Source organism: Pinus tabuliformis, chromosome 4_2 (genome assembly GCF_031772625.1).
Source record: "Pinus tabuliformis cultivar Carrire ecotype Pingquan chromosome 4_2, CPIR1, whole genome shotgun sequence".
Classification (NCBI taxonomy): domain Eukaryota; kingdom Viridiplantae; phylum Streptophyta; class Pinopsida; order Pinales; family Pinaceae; genus Pinus; species Pinus tabuliformis.
Genome location: NC_142304.1, coordinates 1,027,972,113 through 1,027,991,309, shown reverse-complemented (window position 1 = coordinate 1,027,991,309; position 19,197 = coordinate 1,027,972,113). Strand labels below are relative to the sequence as shown.

The following is a 19,197-nucleotide window of genomic DNA, read 5'->3' as shown; positions in this document are numbered from 1 at the left end:
TCATGAGGATGCCATTGTCCATCTTGAATTTTATGATTATGGTTGTCATGATATTTTTACTCGTTTGACCACGATTCTGATGCACCTACGATTGATCTTTCTAAGCCACCGGTCTTTGATGATCCATCTTCTGATGAAGTAGAAACTCCTCAACGTGTTGGGGCACTTCAGCCTGCGCTGATGGTTATGTCAGATTCTCGTAGCCTTGAGGTCAGTTCCACTTCCGATCAAAAATATGTTGAATCTCCCCAGGCTCCTCATCACTCTTTTGTTAACACTGAAAATCAATCTAATTCACAGTTTTCGCATCCTCCACCAAAATCACACTATCCTATTTCTCATGCATTGGAGGAGTCATACGTAGCAAGCACTTTTGCGAAACAAAAATTTTCTTCTTTCTTCATTTTTTCTCATTTGTCAAGTTCGAAGATGTGTAAATGCTTGTCATCCACACGCAATATGACAAAACACCATGATACGTCTGCATAGTGTCTTTCATGTGCTTTCAATATTTTCTTTTCTGTAGATGCATTTAAGCTTCGAATTATTTGGTTTGCATTGTTTCATATTTGTTGTTTGTTGGTATGCTTGAATGTCTTTCTTTTCAATCATGCTATCGCCTACATGGGTCAACCAATGTTTCAGTGCCTGCATTGGAAATATCACTTCACGTGAGTTGGCACATACTTTGCTTAGCTTAGGAGTAGAAGTAGTGATTTATTTCCTGTTTTGTTTTACTTACTCTATTTTTCTTCGTCTTACTTATTTCGTTTGCTTGTTGCTTGTGCACCCATAGGATTAGTTTATGCATGAAATCGTGTTTGGATTCTTGAAACAAGCAGGGTGAAATAAAAGAGGACTTGTACAACTAGCAACACCTGGTTATCCATCTATTCCCTCTCTTTATGAAGGTCTTGCATTTCTTCTAGTTGATGATACCTTGATGGAAAATACGTTCCTTTCAAAGTGATTATGGGAAACCACGACGCTTTCACTCTTAATTAGTACCGCCTGCTCTAATCGGTTTTCTAGATTCGGTTAACCCTTGTCAACTTAGTCAAGTAGAGTAAGGAGATGAGGAAATCCTTAAAAAGTATGTCAGAGGTAGATATAAACATCCTTCTCTAAAGGGACAACCTCTTCTTCTCTCAATAAGTCGGGATCCCTCTTCCACCTCATGAAATAAATAAGTTCCTATGCAAAGTTCTTTAAAAAGTGAAAAAAATGAAAAATAAAATAAAGTCGAAAGAAGACAAATGATTCTTGCACAGAGGGGTGAAGCAAGTTACTCCGCCGAGATACTGTCCAGGCTCGCTGGTAGTGCAGCGATGCTTTTGTTCCTGAAGTGACTCCACCGAAGTATTGTCCAGGCCCGCTGGCAGCAGAGCAACACCAGAGATGAAAGTAAAACTCTGACAGTCTATATTACCCATGCATCAATATACCCCTCATCCCCAATTGAAACAACTCAGTTTACTTGGCTTGGTATGTGTGATGTCGATAAAGAGAATGGTAGGGACTTCATCTTTAACTCAAGCTAGTGATGAATTTATGACAATTAAAGAGTTGAACAATACTTCTGAAAGAGTTAGACTCGCTTTACAAAAGACAAGGTCCATACAGAGCGCTGGAGTTCTACCAGTGTGTCGCCAATGTTGTAACAACTACAACTACCCTCCAAAATTTTACCTAAGCTTCGTTTTGGAGCCTACCTCCTAAATCACAACAGCTCATCTTGCACCAACCCATGTACTTGTGCTTTTATTGACCTTCATATTTTGCATTTTGGCTTGTTTTTTCTTACTTGCTTTACTATCTAACCCACAAGCCAATCTCTTGACTTGGTTTTCACCTGGTTCCAAGCTTTCCTTAGTGAACTGTGTAATACTTGAGGGCAACCAGCGTTGTTCTTGGGAATTGCATGGTCCAAGCTGATTGTGAACCTTTAGCTCCAAAATTGTGCAAATTCAGCTAACAGCCAGGCTTCAACTGGGAAACTATGCAAAGCATGAGAGGCAGCCCATAAATTATGCAGAAGTTTCTTGCTCAGAAGTTGCTCAGTGCATGAGCCAGTGAATTACCCAGTCCTTCCTAGAACTGTGTATCTCTCCAGGCAATGGATGGATACTTTTCACGAAAAATAAAAAAGAAAAAAGTGAAAAAACATCCCTAGAAAATAGGGATCTATTTTTAGTAGCCCATAGGAGACACTTGAGTTATTTTGGAAACTGCCACCAAGTGTCGCTTTTTCCTTTATTTTTGGCCTCACGTCGTAAACGTTAAATCGACCAAATCTATTTAATTTACACTACCAGAGCTCATTTGCACATTCGATCTTGGAGCTTTGGCATTCCCAAGGAGATCAAGGAACCTTCGGTGCGATCATTATTGCTTTTCTGGGTAAGTCTTGCTTTTCTAGTCTTTTGTCGCTTTTTCTGTTGCTTTTGTTTGTTTAGCTTGTGAGAGTGTTGTTTCACTCGTTTTGTTGAACGACCGTTGGCGTTTTAACTTGTTTTAGCTTGTAGAAGTGTTGTTTTAATTTTTTCATTGCCTTTCCCAAGTGTCACATGCATCACCCAATTTTTGCACCAACGGTCGTCGTTGCAATGAATCTCTCCACATGCTTCGTTTTCCTTCAGTTTGATTGATTCTTGCACTTGTTTCACTTTCATGCATCATCATTCACTTAGATCTACACCCAGCATCACACTATCCTTCAAATTCGTTCGATTTCTCACTCCCCTCTGATAGATCTGGGCTTCCATGGCCCAGATCTCGCTTTCCCGGCATGCACTACACATTTCTGGAGTTCAAGGCCTTGGCCTTGACCTTGGCTTTTGGAATTGTGCAGAGGCTACCTAGGCATGGCTCCAACTGTGCATTGTGCAATTCCAGGAGCCAGCGCCAAGCCTTGGCCACTGAGACTGCGCAATGCGCAGTGTCTCATGGCCTCTGCTTAAATTGAACTGCACATTACGAAGTTCCAGTAAAAAAGACCTCCCAACTAACTGTTGGGACCGCGCAATGCATAGTTCCAGCAGGCAGCGAGTCACCTCTGTGAACTAGGATTGTGCAATTCCTCCCAGCATTTGCCCAATTTGTTGCTTGGTCTATTCTTGAAGTGCCTTTGGTTTCAACCTAACATTTGCATGCCATGAGTGTCCTATTTGTCCCCAAGTACAACAATTGTTGAGAAACTCTCTAGCAATTACAGGTAACATGGATTCCAAGAGAGTTTCATCAAAGGATATTTTCGAGAGTAGTACTGGGGAAGCAGTTGAGCAGGTGTCAGTGAACTTGCCAGTTTATGCAGACACTCAATTGTTCATCGAGAAGGGCATGAAGTTGACATGGCAACAAATCAAGGATACCTTTGTAGAGGAATTCAAGGAAGACTTAGAGGATCAATAGGTTTATGCCGATATCGACCGGTCATGCTTACACAAGGTTGCACGTAGGTAGCCCACCTTCCCATGTGCGGACATCATCCGCTAGATTGTCTCACACACAGATCCAACATGGGGGCTTCACTGAAAAAGAAATACCATATCACGTGTGTTCATATTGGGGCATAAAAAATGAGGAAACACTGAAATAATATATTTAACATATGATAGGGGGGTAAAGGGTTTTTATATGTTGTATAGAAATATATGTATTATAAGGTATTGTTTATACAATAAATTGACCACCCGAAGGCAAAAGTAAGTGTGCTGGAGAAATAGAGGTTCAGGAGGATTGTGGGAGTATTGGGAGTGGGAGGCTGAAAGAAAAAACTATGGTAGTATTAGGTCCATTGTATCCTAATATTAAAACCTATGTCCCTGATATTGACATGCAATTCATGGTAATGTTAAATTCTTAACGTAGAAGTGACATTCTCCTTGTTTTTCATTTTCATCCTTTTACTTAAATTTTTAACATTACCATGAAATGTCTCAGGATGTTTGAGAATGGTTTCAACCTCATTAGATTTCATATGGAGAAAGTAGAATTTTAGATCTCACTCAAAATCCAACAGACTTATTAGTTTTTCAAGATTTCATGATTGGGAGGATTGCAATGTTTCCATTGGATTTTGTTATGTACTAGGGTATGGAACTTGTATTTAATCAAGAGAACCAAGCCCGCTATGTACCTTGATGTTAGTGGCATTGGTTGTTGAACTCGTCTATCATGACCCTACTAAAAATGTACCCGCCACAAAAACAAAATCTTGAATTGACATGATATGGTTTTTCTATCTTATGTTAATGTTTAGAAGGTGATACTAATGACAAAGATCCCAAGATAGGCAATGATTTTGATGATATGTAGGTATTTGTTATGGCATGATTTTTTTTGGATGCTAGAGGTCATCCATATCCTATTTGTTGATGTATTTTTGGTTTAGAGATGGATTGCACTCGCTGTTATTTTGGTTATGTGCACCCTTACATGCTATATAAATGAGAACTTGTAATTTTGGACATGTGGTTGATGAAGATTATAACTACTAGATGAATGATGTTATGTGGTTTAATCCCTGTTTTTATGTTTTTTAATCACAAATTCATCATTCTACATGATTTTGTTGACATACATGAATAAAAAAATAAAAATATATATATTATATAAAATTCACTCCCAAAATCGCTCCCAACTTGGGAGCTTTTGAAAATGTCACTCCTCGCGACTGCTTCCACTCCCACTTCCTGCTTCTACTCCCGCTTCCCACTCCCAAGTAGCCTTTCTCTAGAACAAACATGCATCACATTACTAATACCTCTATGATCTATGTGTAATGTATGTGTTAGGATTTTTCACTTCTTGCTCAGCTAGTGATCCTCCAAATGATGGGGCAGTAGAGAAAATAGATATGGCACCTTCACCCTTTCCTTATATTAGTGATGAATAGGTTGAATGAAGGTGAAGGAGATAGTGATATCGAATATTGCTTGGCAGAGGGCACAGACATGCCACAAGAGATAGTGAAATAGAATATTGTTCAAAGAAGGTGCATGCATGCTAAGGGCACACATGTCATACCTTCAATTAATTTCAGTTTATATGTTGTTTCAAATTTAGAAAATTCGATTTTGGATAGAGTTTTTCTATTATTCGAGCTTTCTTTTATTTTTTTAGCATGCATGATCTATTCTTACTAAGAGGGTGCAGATCCTTAGTCAATTAGAATACTTATGCATGAGAAATCCCATCTTAGGTAGAGGACACAAATCTCAAGGAAGGGATGAATGCTTGCATGCCCCAGTTAATCCCTTGATGGAGACACACTTACTTGGCAAACTTTACCATGCAACTACGGTGCACTAGGTGATCAGGTTAGGGCTGTTATTTGACAAATTCCAACCACACAGGACTTTGCATGTGTCTATATTCATTGTACTTTCTCTCCTCTTCCTATTCTATAAGCAAGATGAAAGGTGCGCCATTGTGTTGGTTATCGAGGTTTTGTTTTGAACCATTGTAGTGTATCGTTTTCAGTATTCAATAAAACATAGATGCAATTGAGAGTTCAAAACTATGTGTTTTCCATTAAAATCTTCCACAGTATGTATTGTAAATCAACCAACTTATTCCTCCCTCTTTTTTATTGAAACTTTCAAGTTTTCAAATACCAAGTATTTAGGTTATTCTTTCAAGGTGCAAAATTTGCTTACCATTGTTAATGAAAATAAAGAGATATAAATATAAAGGGGTATAAAAAATATTAATGAAAAAATGGATATCTACAATATCTAGTGAAAGTAGGGGATTTTTAAATTGGGATAGTATATTGGGTTCATATTGGTAAGGGGTTAAGTAAAGTAATTTTCAGAGATATTTTCGAATATGTAGTCAAATTAAGGGTATTGTTTAGTATGCACGAATGCACGTGCTATGTTAGAGGTTCGTTGAGTGAAGCCCCCGTGAAATCCATAAACTATGACATTGAGCAACACAAGCAGTATAGAACTTGCCACCTTCAACGCAGAGAACTATCAATGGATGGATCATTTACATTAGTCGGCAAACTTCATGGACACACTTTTCTATGCCACCCATAGCTTTGTGAACACCGGAGATATTGTCAAGCGCTGGGTGAAAGAGATGTCAAAGTTAGGAACGACACCCAATCATGTTTATATGAAAAAGTCTCTCAGGAAGGGTTACTAGTTCTTGATCATCTTTGCATGCCGATTATACGGTCAAGAGAGCACAGAGACCTTTCCTAAAAATTGGGTGGTTCTGTTGGACTAATTGGTGAGTGATGGAAGGCCATTCAACCGGTCAGATCTATTGGCTCTTAAGTTGAAAGTCCATGTGACTAACGCCCAGAATCCGCCCAAGTATGAGCAAGCGAGATTCTACATGTTCGTGTATTTACTTGATGCAATCTGCGCCAAAAATCAATTTCCTAGCATGAGCTAGACATCGACACCGAAAGAGATTGGCGTCAACATTTATTGCAAGTTGCTTTTCGACTGCAGCTACCGAGGGGTTATGGAAAGATTCACTAACCATTTTATCATTCCGTTGTACAAGTTGATCTTTGAGTAAGATCCACCTTGCATGTCCCTTTGAGGAGATGGAGGCCATACTTGACATTGCAAATTGGTATGCCTCAACCGGTGGCACCTTCATCAGGATGTTTGGAGGAGAGAAGCCTCTGCATGTTCTACCAAGGTATGCCATGGACAAGTTGGTCATGCAAGAGGTCTCATATCACTTCTCCACAGGGTTATCAGCAGGGCTACATAGGAGGAAGAAGGCACCATGACCCGCTCTTCCTTTATGGATTAGATTGTACGAGATTAAGAGCTTGAAGAATGTGGATGCCGAAGCTAAGGAGATAGTGAAGTTCAAGTTCAACGCCAAATAATTTAATCCATGTGATCCCCATGGTATTTGCAAGAACCAATGTGCGAAGGTGTACTATCCATGGATCCACGACACATTTCATTGGCATGAGGAGGACCCTTGGAGATACTATTATAATGACTCCAATCTCCATGATCTGGTCAGTATAGCCATAGCTTGGAAAGCTACTCTACAGGTAGCGGCAACGCAGGAAGCAGCAACAACAATACCAATAAGCAGACAACCAACGTATGACAAGGGTAAGAGGAAGATTGCCAAGAATCCAGAGGTAGAGCAAAGCTACAAGATGAAAGAAAACCCTATCATTGAGAAAGTGGGTTTGGAAGTGGAGGCAAAGAGGGAGCAGTGACTAAAGAGAGCAGAGTGAAGGAAGAAAGAAAAGAAAAGGCTGGAGGAAGAATAACGATAGTTACAGGAAACAAAAAATAAGTTGAAGGAAGAGAAGGAGTGGAGAAGGAGAGAGAGGGAAGAGAAGCAGAAACAGGAGGAGGAAGAGAGGCAAGGCATGATGACTGAGAAAACAACGCCCATACATGTTGAGGAGTCAAAACAACTGGCAGTTGAAGGAGACGGCGCATAGACACAGGATCGAGAGCTTGCTCAATAGATTGAGCAACTGATTGAAGTGACGTGCATGGAGTTAGGGCAGGAGCCACATGATCAAGACACTAACCTCATGCCGAGAGCACCCAAGGTCACCTCTCAGTCTCCACCACCTCTAGTGTTAGAACCAATCCCAAGCGAGCAAGGAGAGGTTGTTCTCCTTGATGATGATCCAGTGATGGATGTGTACAATCTATCATTTGACGAGTTGCAGAAGAAGATTGTACAGGCACGGAGAAAGCATTTTCTGGATGATCACGCATCACCTGCATTCATGAAGGAAAGGGTGATAGTGTTAGATGTCAGAAAGCATCCAGTTGCCATTGTTGATGCCACTTTGGCTTATGTAGGAGCCACGAGCTCAAATGTTAAGTTCCTATTAGTCGAGAATGAACAGATGGCAAAGAACTTGTAGGCAGCCAGGAAAGAGGCAGAACAATCCAGAGAGCAGAGTGCAAGTTCCACAATGGAAAAGATGAGGAAAGCGATACTTGCTGAAGTATCAACACTTGACACTACCACGAGGAAGTTGTATAATTGATTGGTCATCGTGCATAAGGCGGTTATCTATGTGTAGGGCTTATAGTAGCAAAGAAAAAATTTGGTTCAAACTCTCAGGGACATACATGCTACCATCACCCATGTGCAAGATTGGACAATGCAATACAAAGGGGCCCTAATTTACTTACCAAATATGATGAAGCCGCAGGAAGAGCCAGACAAAGCAAAGTTCTGGATGTTGATCCAAAGCTACGATCATCTTGCCATGTTTTTCAACAACATACAGGCTTCATATGCACGATTATATAAGAGTTTGAATGTCATGTTAAGAATGCACAGGATCCCGTCAATTTGGTCCCTCACCAAAGCTAAGCACAAGAACCAAGTCCGCCTAGATATTGATATGTACATGGAGAAGCTAAGGCTAGAGGGCACTAGTGATGACTTGGAGCTGAATGCACAGAACATGCAGAAGTAAATTGGTGGTCCTGTCATGGTCAATACCATGTTGCACATGCTTCAGGATAAGTTGTACAAATGTTACAAAACCATATACCCAGAAGCTATGGAGGCAAGAGCCTGGTATCAAAAAGACACCATCAAGCAGTTTGGGGACATCATTGCACAGTACCAAGTTTTGGCATCAATATGTGACTGAGAAGCACCAAATGGAGGTTGGCGAGTTGGTATTTCCCCAACTCGGAGTCATAGTGTGTTGTCTTGTTAGGTTATCTCTAACCTATTTTGTCTCACATGGGTACATGTGGAAAATGTAATATTATTTGTAAATATGTTGCAAGTGAAATTCCAAGTGTCATTAGTGGAATTTGAACAGTCACTATGTAATGTAATGAGTTATTTGTAAAGGAGTTGAAGAGTCATGAGGGTATTTAAAGAGTCACAAAGGGGAATGTCAAGGGTCACCCCACCCTTTGTTATAAATAGAATCTCATAACTCATAGAACGAGATTTTGGGAGCCAAGCTCTTGGCTAGGCTTAGACTTAGAGAAGACTTGGGAGTATTGTGACGAGCCTTGGCTTCTCCACAACGTAGAGCAAGTATACTTCTTTGGAGGAGCAAGTGTTCTTGATTGTAATGTTCCACTATTGGGGCTAGTAGCTGTCAATGGTATATATATGGATGGAACTTTCACTTATAATAATAATAAGAGAGCCAACACGCTTTCATGCATATGTTGTTATTGTAGTTAGACTATTCTGGTTGCTTTAGCAATGTATGTTGTTTAACTTATGCATTTGTCAATGAACTACTTTGTATGCAATTGTATGCATCTTGTTGGATTAACCCATCACTTTAACTTGTGGACTATTCTGCATCTTAGCTTGTGATGTCATTTCGCTCGTGTGCTCCTTTCAAGCTGCATACTATTACATTTTTCTAAGAGGCACAATTCCTTTTTCCCTCCATGTGTTAGAACAACCATGCATCTCACTCGACTCACTGCAAGGTCACACACTTGCTTCCACCCAAAGTCATCATACTTATCTCTGCGCGCTACCGCTATCAAGGCACTACATTACCACCCACTATGGGGACTCCTACTCCAAACGGTTTGAGGTTTAGTTGGGACTTCTTACCGGGGAGATCCCCTCGAATGTTGGCGGGTCCAACACCGTCAACATAGGGATACTTCTAGAAAGATTATTCCTAAAAACATATAAAAGCCCTAAGCTTTTAAGCTACCCACTTTCTATATAGATCTTTCCTTGTAAATTATTGAAACCCCATTACATTATAACTTTATTTTAATGAGTTAAATATTTAAATATATATATTCTTTTCTAATGTTTTTTTATTTATTTTCTTTTTATTCATTTTAAAATTGATTTATTTTTAATAATTTTAAATTTTAAATTAATATAAATAGTTTTAAAACTACAATTTACTCAGCAAAATCATAACAATACTTTTATATTAATCTCTCTGCTTAAAAAGATATCTCTTTCTAAACTTTTGTAATTAATACACATTTAAAAATTAAATATTTAAAACCGAAACCTTTTCTTGTAAATTATTGAAACCCATATATATACAGTGATATGTGGTTTAACTGTAAGTCTCGCTAAATCCCATTGAGTAGTGATATGTGGTTTCACTGTAAGTCTCGCTAAATCCGTTTGAGTATATGACACTGCTATGATCTCGTCTCAAGGAATAGACTTAGCTTTTTTGAGAATCTCCGCTCTTGCTAAATCACAAGGGTTGATCCTAACATCCCCTAGATTAGTCCAAAAAATTATTGATTCACCATGGTAATATATATATATATATATATATATATATATAGAAACCCCTATATGATTTCTATTAAATGAAAAGGGATTACATTGATATCTATTATAAACAAATCATGGCTTACCAAAATACAACTAGTCCAGAAGTAAAAACAAAATTTAACTAGCAGTGTTGTGTTTCATTGAAAGAGGCATAGTTGTGCTATTCAAGTGAATAAGCATATTAACTTACAAAAGGATTGACCCTGTAAAAAAAATTGCTTTCTAAAAGAAAGTACGTTAAGCTACTTAGGTTTCAATTTTGTAGAGGCATTCCTCATAATTCATTGAAAGACAACTCTAGGTAGTAGAGATTTGTAGAGAGGTGACCTATAGAAAAGGGCAATTATCCCGTGAGGTTATTATAGGACAAGTCTACATCTCATTATAGGATAAGTCTCTTTACTGACACAATGATTTCTGGAATGACTGAAGCTGGACGAGAAAATGGAGTTTCCTAGTCTAACTATATAACAGCAGCATTAACGGAAGAGAACCGAATTAAGAAAAGTAGAAACCTTTGACAGAAGAGAACCAAATTAAGAAAAGCAGAAACCTTTTCTAGATGTTCGGATGGGTTAATTCTTACTCACAAAAATTCAAGCCAAAAATACCAGTGTTTTGTTTGAAGTTGGAATAAATGAGAATGTGACATTTAAACAATGATGGTAAGTCAAGGAAGCCCTTGAGATCATAAATCACCCGCATAACCTCAACAGGGATGGAGGCTTGGAAATTAGTAGGAATTGGACCTCACTCCTCACCCATGGATTAAATTGACCCTCTCTTTCTCTTCTTCACGCCCCTCTTTAGGGCTAGCTAGTAAGCTTTGAAGCACATCGTTAACAATTCATTAACATCCTGAATAATTAAAAACTTGCAAGGATTAAATAAAATAAACTTAATTACCATAAAATTACAATTAATTAAAACAAAATCATTATGATTAAATTAATAATTATTTTATGAAATAGAATATAATAAAAAACTTAATGAAAAAACAATTTAACTCAAACAAAAAAAATAATTAATTAAACTAAAACATAAACAAAATTATTATTAAAAAAATAAATAAAATAAAATAAATAAATTATACAAATATTATAAAACTAGTTATTTCATATCGGAAATTATAAAAATATTATAAAGCTAGTTAATTCAGATCAGTAGTATGTGGCTCTCACACTTGACATCTCAACCCTAACCCTATTTATCTCTAAAACACTATTTCAAGCGAAAAGTCAGGGAAGCCCTTGAGATCATAAAACACCCGCATAACCTCAACAGGGATGGAGGCTTGGAAATTAGTAGGAATTGGACCTCACTCCTCACCCATGGATTAAATTGACCTTCTCTTTCTCTTCTTTACCCCCCTCTTTAGGGCTAGCTAGTAAGCTTTGAAGCACATCGTTAACAATTCATTAACATCCTGAGTAATTAAAAACTTGCAAGGATTAAATAAAATAAACTTAATTACCATAAAATTACAATTAATTAAAACAAAATCATTATGATTAAATTAATAATTATTTTATGAAATAGAATATAATAAAAAAACCTAATGAAAAAAAAATTTAACTCAAACAAAAATAAATAAATAAATAAATTAATTAATTTAAAAATAAAAAAAATTAATAATTATTTATGAAATAGAATATAATAAAAAACCTAATGCAAAAACAATTAAAAAAAAAAATTAATTAATTAATTAAACTAAAACATAAACAAAATTATTATTAGAATAAATAAATAAATTATAAAAATATTATAAAACTAGTTATTTCATATTTCATATAAGAAATTATAAAAATATTATAAAGCTAGTTAATTCAGATCAGTAGTCTGAGTAGTCTGTCGGTTCTCACACATGACATCTCAACCCTAACCCTATTTATCTCTAAAACACTATTTCAAGCGAAAAGTCAAGGAAGCCCTTGAGATCATAAAATAACCTCAACAGGGATGGAGGCTTGGAAATTAATAGGAATTGGACCTCACTCCTCAAACAAAATCATTATGATTAAATTAATAATTATTTTATGAAATAGAATATAATAAAAAAACAATTTAACTCAAACAAAAATAAATAAATAAATTAATTAATTAAAAAAATTAAAAAAAATTAATAATTATTTATGAAATAGAATATAATAAAAAACCCAATGCAAAAAAAAAAAAAAAAAAAAAAAATAAATTAATTAATTAAACTAAAACATAAACAAAATTATTATTAAAAAAATAAATAAATTATAAAAATATTATAAAACTAGTTATTTCATATCAGAAATTATAAAAATATTATAAAACTAGTTAATTCAGATCAGTAGTCTGTCGGCTCTCACACTTGACATCTCAACCCTAACCCTATTTATCTCTAAAACACTATTTGAAGCGAAAAGTCAGGGAAGCCCTTGAGATCATAAAACACCTGCATAACCTCAACAGGGATGAAGGCTTGGAAATTAGTAGGAATTGGACCTCACTCCTCACCCATGGATTAAATTGACCTTCCTTTCTCTTCTTCACCCCCCTCTTTAGGGCTAGCTAGTAAGCTTTGAAGCACATCGTTAATAATTCATTAACATCGAGTAATTAAAAACTTGCAAGGATTAAATAAAATAAACTTAATTACCCTAAAATTACAATTAATTAAAACAAAATCATTATGATTAAATTAATAATTATTTATGAAATAGAATATAATAAAAAAACTTAATGAAAAAACAATTTAACTCAAACAAAAATAAATAAATTAATTAATTAATAATTATTTATGAAATAGAATATAATAAAAAACCTAATGCAAAAACAATTTAAAAAAAAAATTAATTAATTAATTAAACTAAAACATAAACAAAATTATTATTAAAAAAAATAAAAATAAATAAATTATAAAAATATTATAAAACTAGTTATTTCATATCAGAAATTATAAAAATATTATAAAGCTAGTTAATTCAGATCAGTAGTCTAGGCTCTCACACTTGACATCTCAACCCTAACCTTATTTATCACTACTGTCTCTCTCCTTTGTAATGATGAGTCTGGGTCTAGACTCGAAAAGTCGACAAAGCAAAAAATGGGAACTGTGAAATATCCGAGTGCAGTTTCTAAAAAATGATGATAAGTGCCTACTTTTCAGTGAAAGTAAGAAAATAATGACATTCAATGTCAAAATATCATTTTCAGAAATTTCTCAGCGATCTTCTCGGCAACGAATTTTAACAATGATGGTAAATACTCACTTTTCGGCCAAAGTAAGAAAAATAATATCACATTTTGATAAAATTATAAAAAGACATTTTCAGAAATTTAATTGTGAATTAAGACATTTATAAAAGGAAGTAGGTTTTAAGTGTTATTTTTTTGGAGTTTCTCATAGATTTTTGGTTAGAATTTAGGGAAAAAAATTTAGGGCTAAATCTTAATTTGTGTTATTTAAATTGGTTTATGACTATATATATGGATTCAGCACCTTCAATTTCTGGGGCACTTCAATTGTGAAAAATTTGCCTGTCAAACTTGTGATTTCAACAAATTTTTGTTGAATTCTAAACATATTATCCCTGAAAATAAATTAGAAAAATTTCAAAAACTGACACTAAAAACTACTCTTTTACCAAAATAAAAAATTGAATTGCTTAGTAAGCTTCTTTCTTCAAAATCAAACTTTTTTTTTAATGATAAGGAGATACATAATCTCTCCTAAGAATGGACCACTAGACTTATAAAAACTTAACTGACACACAAAACCAAACCCGCCAGCAGCAAAGAGAATCTAATATTTTCAAAGTCTTCCAGTCAGTTAGTTTTCTAAAAGGAGGACGCTCAGATAAATTGGAGGACGCTCAGATAAATTAAGATGAAAATACCGGTTTGGAATAAACGAGACATAACATATAAACAATGAGATCCCAAATACTCACTTTTCCACAGAAGGAAGAAAAGATATCACATTCCATAAATTAATCAAAAAGCATTGGTGGCATACGCCACTGGAAATAAGATTAGTCACCGAAAATCAAAAGTAGTCCGCATTTTGGAAAAAATAATCTTAAGAAATGCTTGCACTATTCAGTGGGTTAGAATCAGTGAGCATAAAGACCACACTTTTTCATTAAATAATCACGGTGGATCTAACTATATTGTTCACATTTGAATTCAATTAACAATGACTCTTTATGTACAAACAAGGAAATGGAAATAAAACTTAATTTATTTCATGGTTTAGTCACAACCACCACTTTGTTACAGAGGACTAAAATGTGGATGAACTTTGGCTTTCACAAATGTTGTTAACGGTGGTACTTGTACCATTTAACAATAGTGTTATATTTGATTGGAATTTTGGAATGGCAGTAGCATTCAAAAAAGTGTCTCTGATGTTTTGCAGCATGCCTAGAATGACCATCATAGTAGGTCGTCCTTTAGGAGATTCATTTGTGCAAAGCAATCCCACATTTATTAATGAACTAAGACAATTGAGATTATTATCTTCCTCAGTGCAACTACCAGTCCTCCTTAGTAAACCCAAGTCCACCACATCCATTAGTCGGTTTGGAAAACTGCTACCCACCCATTTTTGCAAGTTCATTCCTTCGACAAACATGTCATGGGTGGGCTTCTTTCCAGTGAGCATTTCCAATAGCACTATTCCATAGCTATAAACATCACCATTTGTTGTAACTTGTCCACCCACTCCATATTCTGCATTCATAGATCATCATCTTAAGGTTTTTAATTCACAATGGTTAATAAAGAAAAGAAAATCATAACATTGCTTAATATGGTATGTAGTTTAAATAATACCTGGAGGAATGTAGCCTGTAGATCCTTTGAGTGCATTTGTGGAAGTGAAAGCCCCATCTTCATTATTTGCAAAACATATAGTAGCAATGCCAAAGTCTATTAAATATGCAGTCATATCTTCACCCAAAAGAACATTGTTGGGTTTCAAATCACAATGGATCACTTGCACAAAACAATGGTGATGGAGATATGTCATGCCTTGGGCAATGTCTATTGCTATATTCAACCTTTGAATCAAACTCAAACCACTTTGTTCTCCATCATCGGGATATAACCACTTCTCTAGGCTTCCATTTGGCATTAATGGAAATATCAAAGCTTTGATTTGCATATTTGAATAACAGGTTATGACCCTAATCAAATTTCGATGTCTAACTCTACTCAAAACTTTGCACTCTCTATCAAAACTCTTTTGGGCCTCTTCATTTTCTAGATTGAGAAGCTTGACAGCGACCATTGTGCCATCATTCAAAACCCCTTTGTACACTTTTCCAAAACTACCAACTCCTAATAGGTTGGCATCACTAAATTCATCTGTTGCAATGACAAGTTCTGCATAGGAAATTCTTCGATGCTCCACATTTAAGGATGGCTCAGTCTCTCTAAGAATATGTCTCTTGCAATTCTGTCTCCACAATATTCCCAGAAACAAACACAATACAACAATTGTTGCAATAGCAACAACAAGAATGATAACTCTTTTTAGATTCAAAACACTTCTATGTTTGTGAGAATAGCATGGTGATAGACTTACCCAAGGTCCACATAGACCAAGATTTCCCATAAATGCTGTTGCACCAATCTTTTTGAAAACTCCACCTTTAGGGACTTCTCCTGATAGCTTGTTGAAAGAAAAATTCAAGTGGCGAAGCATTGTGAGATTTTCTAGTGATACGGGTATTCCACCCGACAAATTGTTGGAGGAGAGATCTAGGTCCTGAAGACTTAGAAGTTTGTTGAGTGACACTGGAATTGGACCTTCAAGTGTGTTGCAAGAAAGATTCAGATATTCTACTTCTTTGCAGCTTCCGAGTGCACTTGGAATGTAGCCAGTTAATTGATTTGCAGAAATATCTATAGCTTGAAGCTTATTGAACTTGCTTAGTTCTAAAGGCACATGGCCATGTAATAAATTGTTTGAAAGGTTGAAATAGAAAGCTAAATTTGCAAGCCCTGCAACCTCTGGAGGTATGTGCCCACTAAGCTTGTTGTATGATAGGTCTAACTCTAGTAAGTTCACACATTTCCCTAAATTTGCAGGTATATTTCCTGATAACTGGTTGTGATTGAGATCTAGATATCTTAGTTGTTGGAGGTTGGCCAGAGAATCAGGGATTCTTCCTGAAAGATTATTTTCTTGGAGATTTAAAAGCCCTAAACTTTTGAGCTGCCCAATTTCTGTAGGGATGTTTCCTTGTAAATTGTTGAAACCCATATATAATCTCTCTAATTTTTGAAGCATATAAATTGAAGAAGGGATTGTTCCTGTAAAAAAATTCCTTTGTAAAGCCAGGAATGTTAAGCTAGTTAGGTTTCCAATAGGTGGAAGTATTTCTCCTGATAATTCATTGAAACCCAAGTCTAAGTAGTAGAGTTTTGTAGAGAACTGGCCTATAGGAAAGGACAATTGTCCTGTGAGATTATTATAGGACAAGTCTACAAGTTGTAGATTGGAACAATTAAAAAGAGTGGGTAAAATGGGGCCAATCAGGTAGTTGCCCCCAAATTCGATCCTCCAGAGATGTGTCAATTTACCCTATTAGAATATTTCTAATTAGTATTTAATGCTCAGTCTTTTAGCTGTTGCTATTTTTATTCTTTTAGCAGTTTCTTAGATGAAACTATTTGTTTCCATATTCTACATAGAAACCTGATGTTTCTATTATTGTAAATATCTTTGTATTATCATTGAGCTGTTGGCTCATTTCTAATCAATTGATTCAATATTCTTTTACATGCGTGTCTCGCACTGTTTTATGGTATCAGAGCACAGGGATTTTCGAAATAATTTTTCATAGTTTGAAAAATTCAGTAGTTCATTTCGAAACTGCTCTCAGGGTCTGTAGATTTCTTGATCAGCTATCCTCTTCATTCCTTTCTAAGGTCGAGCCCTCTGTAAGCCAGGTAGCCTTCACTGAGTCTTAGCTTCGGCTTTGCTCATTGTGATAAAAGCTTACAGTCGTCAATCTCGATACAGAAAGGGATTCTCTTGAAATTAAATCCAGCATTTTGAATCCGGGGGCAGCAGTCGATTTGTCGGTTGAACAGTTTATCTGTTTTGAAGTCTTGTTTATTTTTGTAGCCCGTGAATTCTCAGTATTCAACCCTCGTCTTCAACCTGCATTTTCACGGTGAATCCACAGCTGAGACGATAACCACGGGAACGTGGCATCTCAGTCTTCTTCTGTCACGATATCTGGAATCACATGCATATCAATCTATTGACTTGGTGAATAAAGCTGGAAGCGGTAGCAGAAATCAAAGTTAATACGTTTTTGTTTGAATATTTTCGCTCACGTGTTCGACAGAACCACGGCACTTTCCAGCGGCTTTGGGTATCCGCGTCAACATTTGTTTGAGTATTTTCGCTCTCGTATGCTACAGAACCACGTGAAGGCATTTTCCAGAGGTTTCGGGTATCCTCGTTAGCATTTTCTCCGACCACGAAGCTTCATTTCTCAACGTCCTCCGCAGAAGTATAAGTGACGACAGGGTTTACCTCCCGTGTATTCTTTTTACCTTCAGTGTGTGCGACTAGCGTGATAACCAACTACACGGCATTACAGTGACGGCATTTTTTTTCAAGTTCAGATTCTATCACGCATATATATCACGTGATGGCTTTCTTTAGTTCCAGTGACGGCTATCACGCATATATATCACTTCAGATTCTAGTGAAGGTTTTTTTATGTGACGGTGATACATTGAAGAACGACAGAACCCTGTTGAAGAACATTGATACAGTTAAAAAAAAAATTTCACTTGTGTATTTTTGCTCACGATTTCAACAAATCGATATACTCCAGAGATCCTCCAGATCACGTGACGGCAGTTTCCAGATCATAGTAACAGCACGCAATGGCATCACGCATTTTCCAGGGATTTTCCAGTGACGGTATTTTCAAGTGACGCCATTTTCCAGATTCACGTGTTTGTGTAGCGGTTTGATTAAAAGTTTATTGTGATTTTCTTTTGAAGCGGTGGGACCAGAACAGCGTATACAGCACAGCGTGGACAGCTTCAGTTTACGTATTTTTTTCAGCTTTAATTTTCTAAAGATACATGTGACCTCTTGTCTGGTGCTTTGATCTGGTGTTTTGGTCTGGTGTTTTGATCTGGTACAGATCTGAGTTATTTTTTTTGCATTGTTCAAGGCAGAATTTGTTAAGGTTATGTGTCAGTCTCATACAGTCATCTTGATATTTTCTTGAAATTTATCTGTGGTTCCTTCATTTGAAAAGGCATCACCTGAAAGAGGAATTTTAAAAACGTATCTTGTAGCCCTAGCCATACAAGAGTCTCGGCCCTTATTTCTTGTTACTTGATCTCTGAAGTTTGGCATTTGTTTGCTCAAGGCTGCCTGTGAAGAATTTGTTCTGCAGCCTGTGTTAAACCGGCAGCTGTATAGTCAATAAAATCACTTCAAACAGCAGTGTAAGACTTGTGAAAGAAGGGTACAGCTACAGCAGTGGAATCTGCTCTATTGCTATTTTTTTTAGACTGTGGAGATATATTTTGTGTGCTGGACTTCTGTATTGTTTTTGGAAAATGGCCATGCTCACCAATCTGATGTTAAAAGGAAATCAAGCCTTTTACGCCTTTATGGCTAAAAGGTCTTCAGATCATGTTCCTTCTTCTGCATGGTACATTGATTCTGGTGCATCACGCCATTTCTCTCACAGGCGTGACTGGTTTATTGACTTCTCCCCTTTCAGTGATTCCGTGGTATTTGGCGGAGGTGAAAAGTACACAGTAGCTGGCAGAGGTACAGTTCAAATTCAGTCTGGTGGGCGCACACTCATATTTCTGAATGTATACTATGTTCCTGGTATGGAAATTAATCTGCTGTCTGTCAGCCAGATTATGAGGAATTCTCCTCAGCTTGATGTTGTGTTCAGTGCACACAAG

The 19,197-nt window shown here is 36.4% G+C and overlaps 1 protein-coding gene across 1 annotated transcript in view; it reads right to left on the bottom strand.

The window, feature by feature from the left end:
- Positions 1-14,518: 14,518 nt before the first annotated feature.
- LOC149173126 (uncharacterized) overlaps positions 14,519-19,197 on the bottom strand; it is a 33,307-nt gene continuing 28,628 nt past the window's right edge. The window contains 2 exon segments of the mRNA XM_089426585.1: positions 14,519-14,967; positions 15,070-16,839. Coding sequence (XP_089282711.1) covers positions 14,519-14,967; positions 15,070-16,839 — 2,219 coding nt within the window.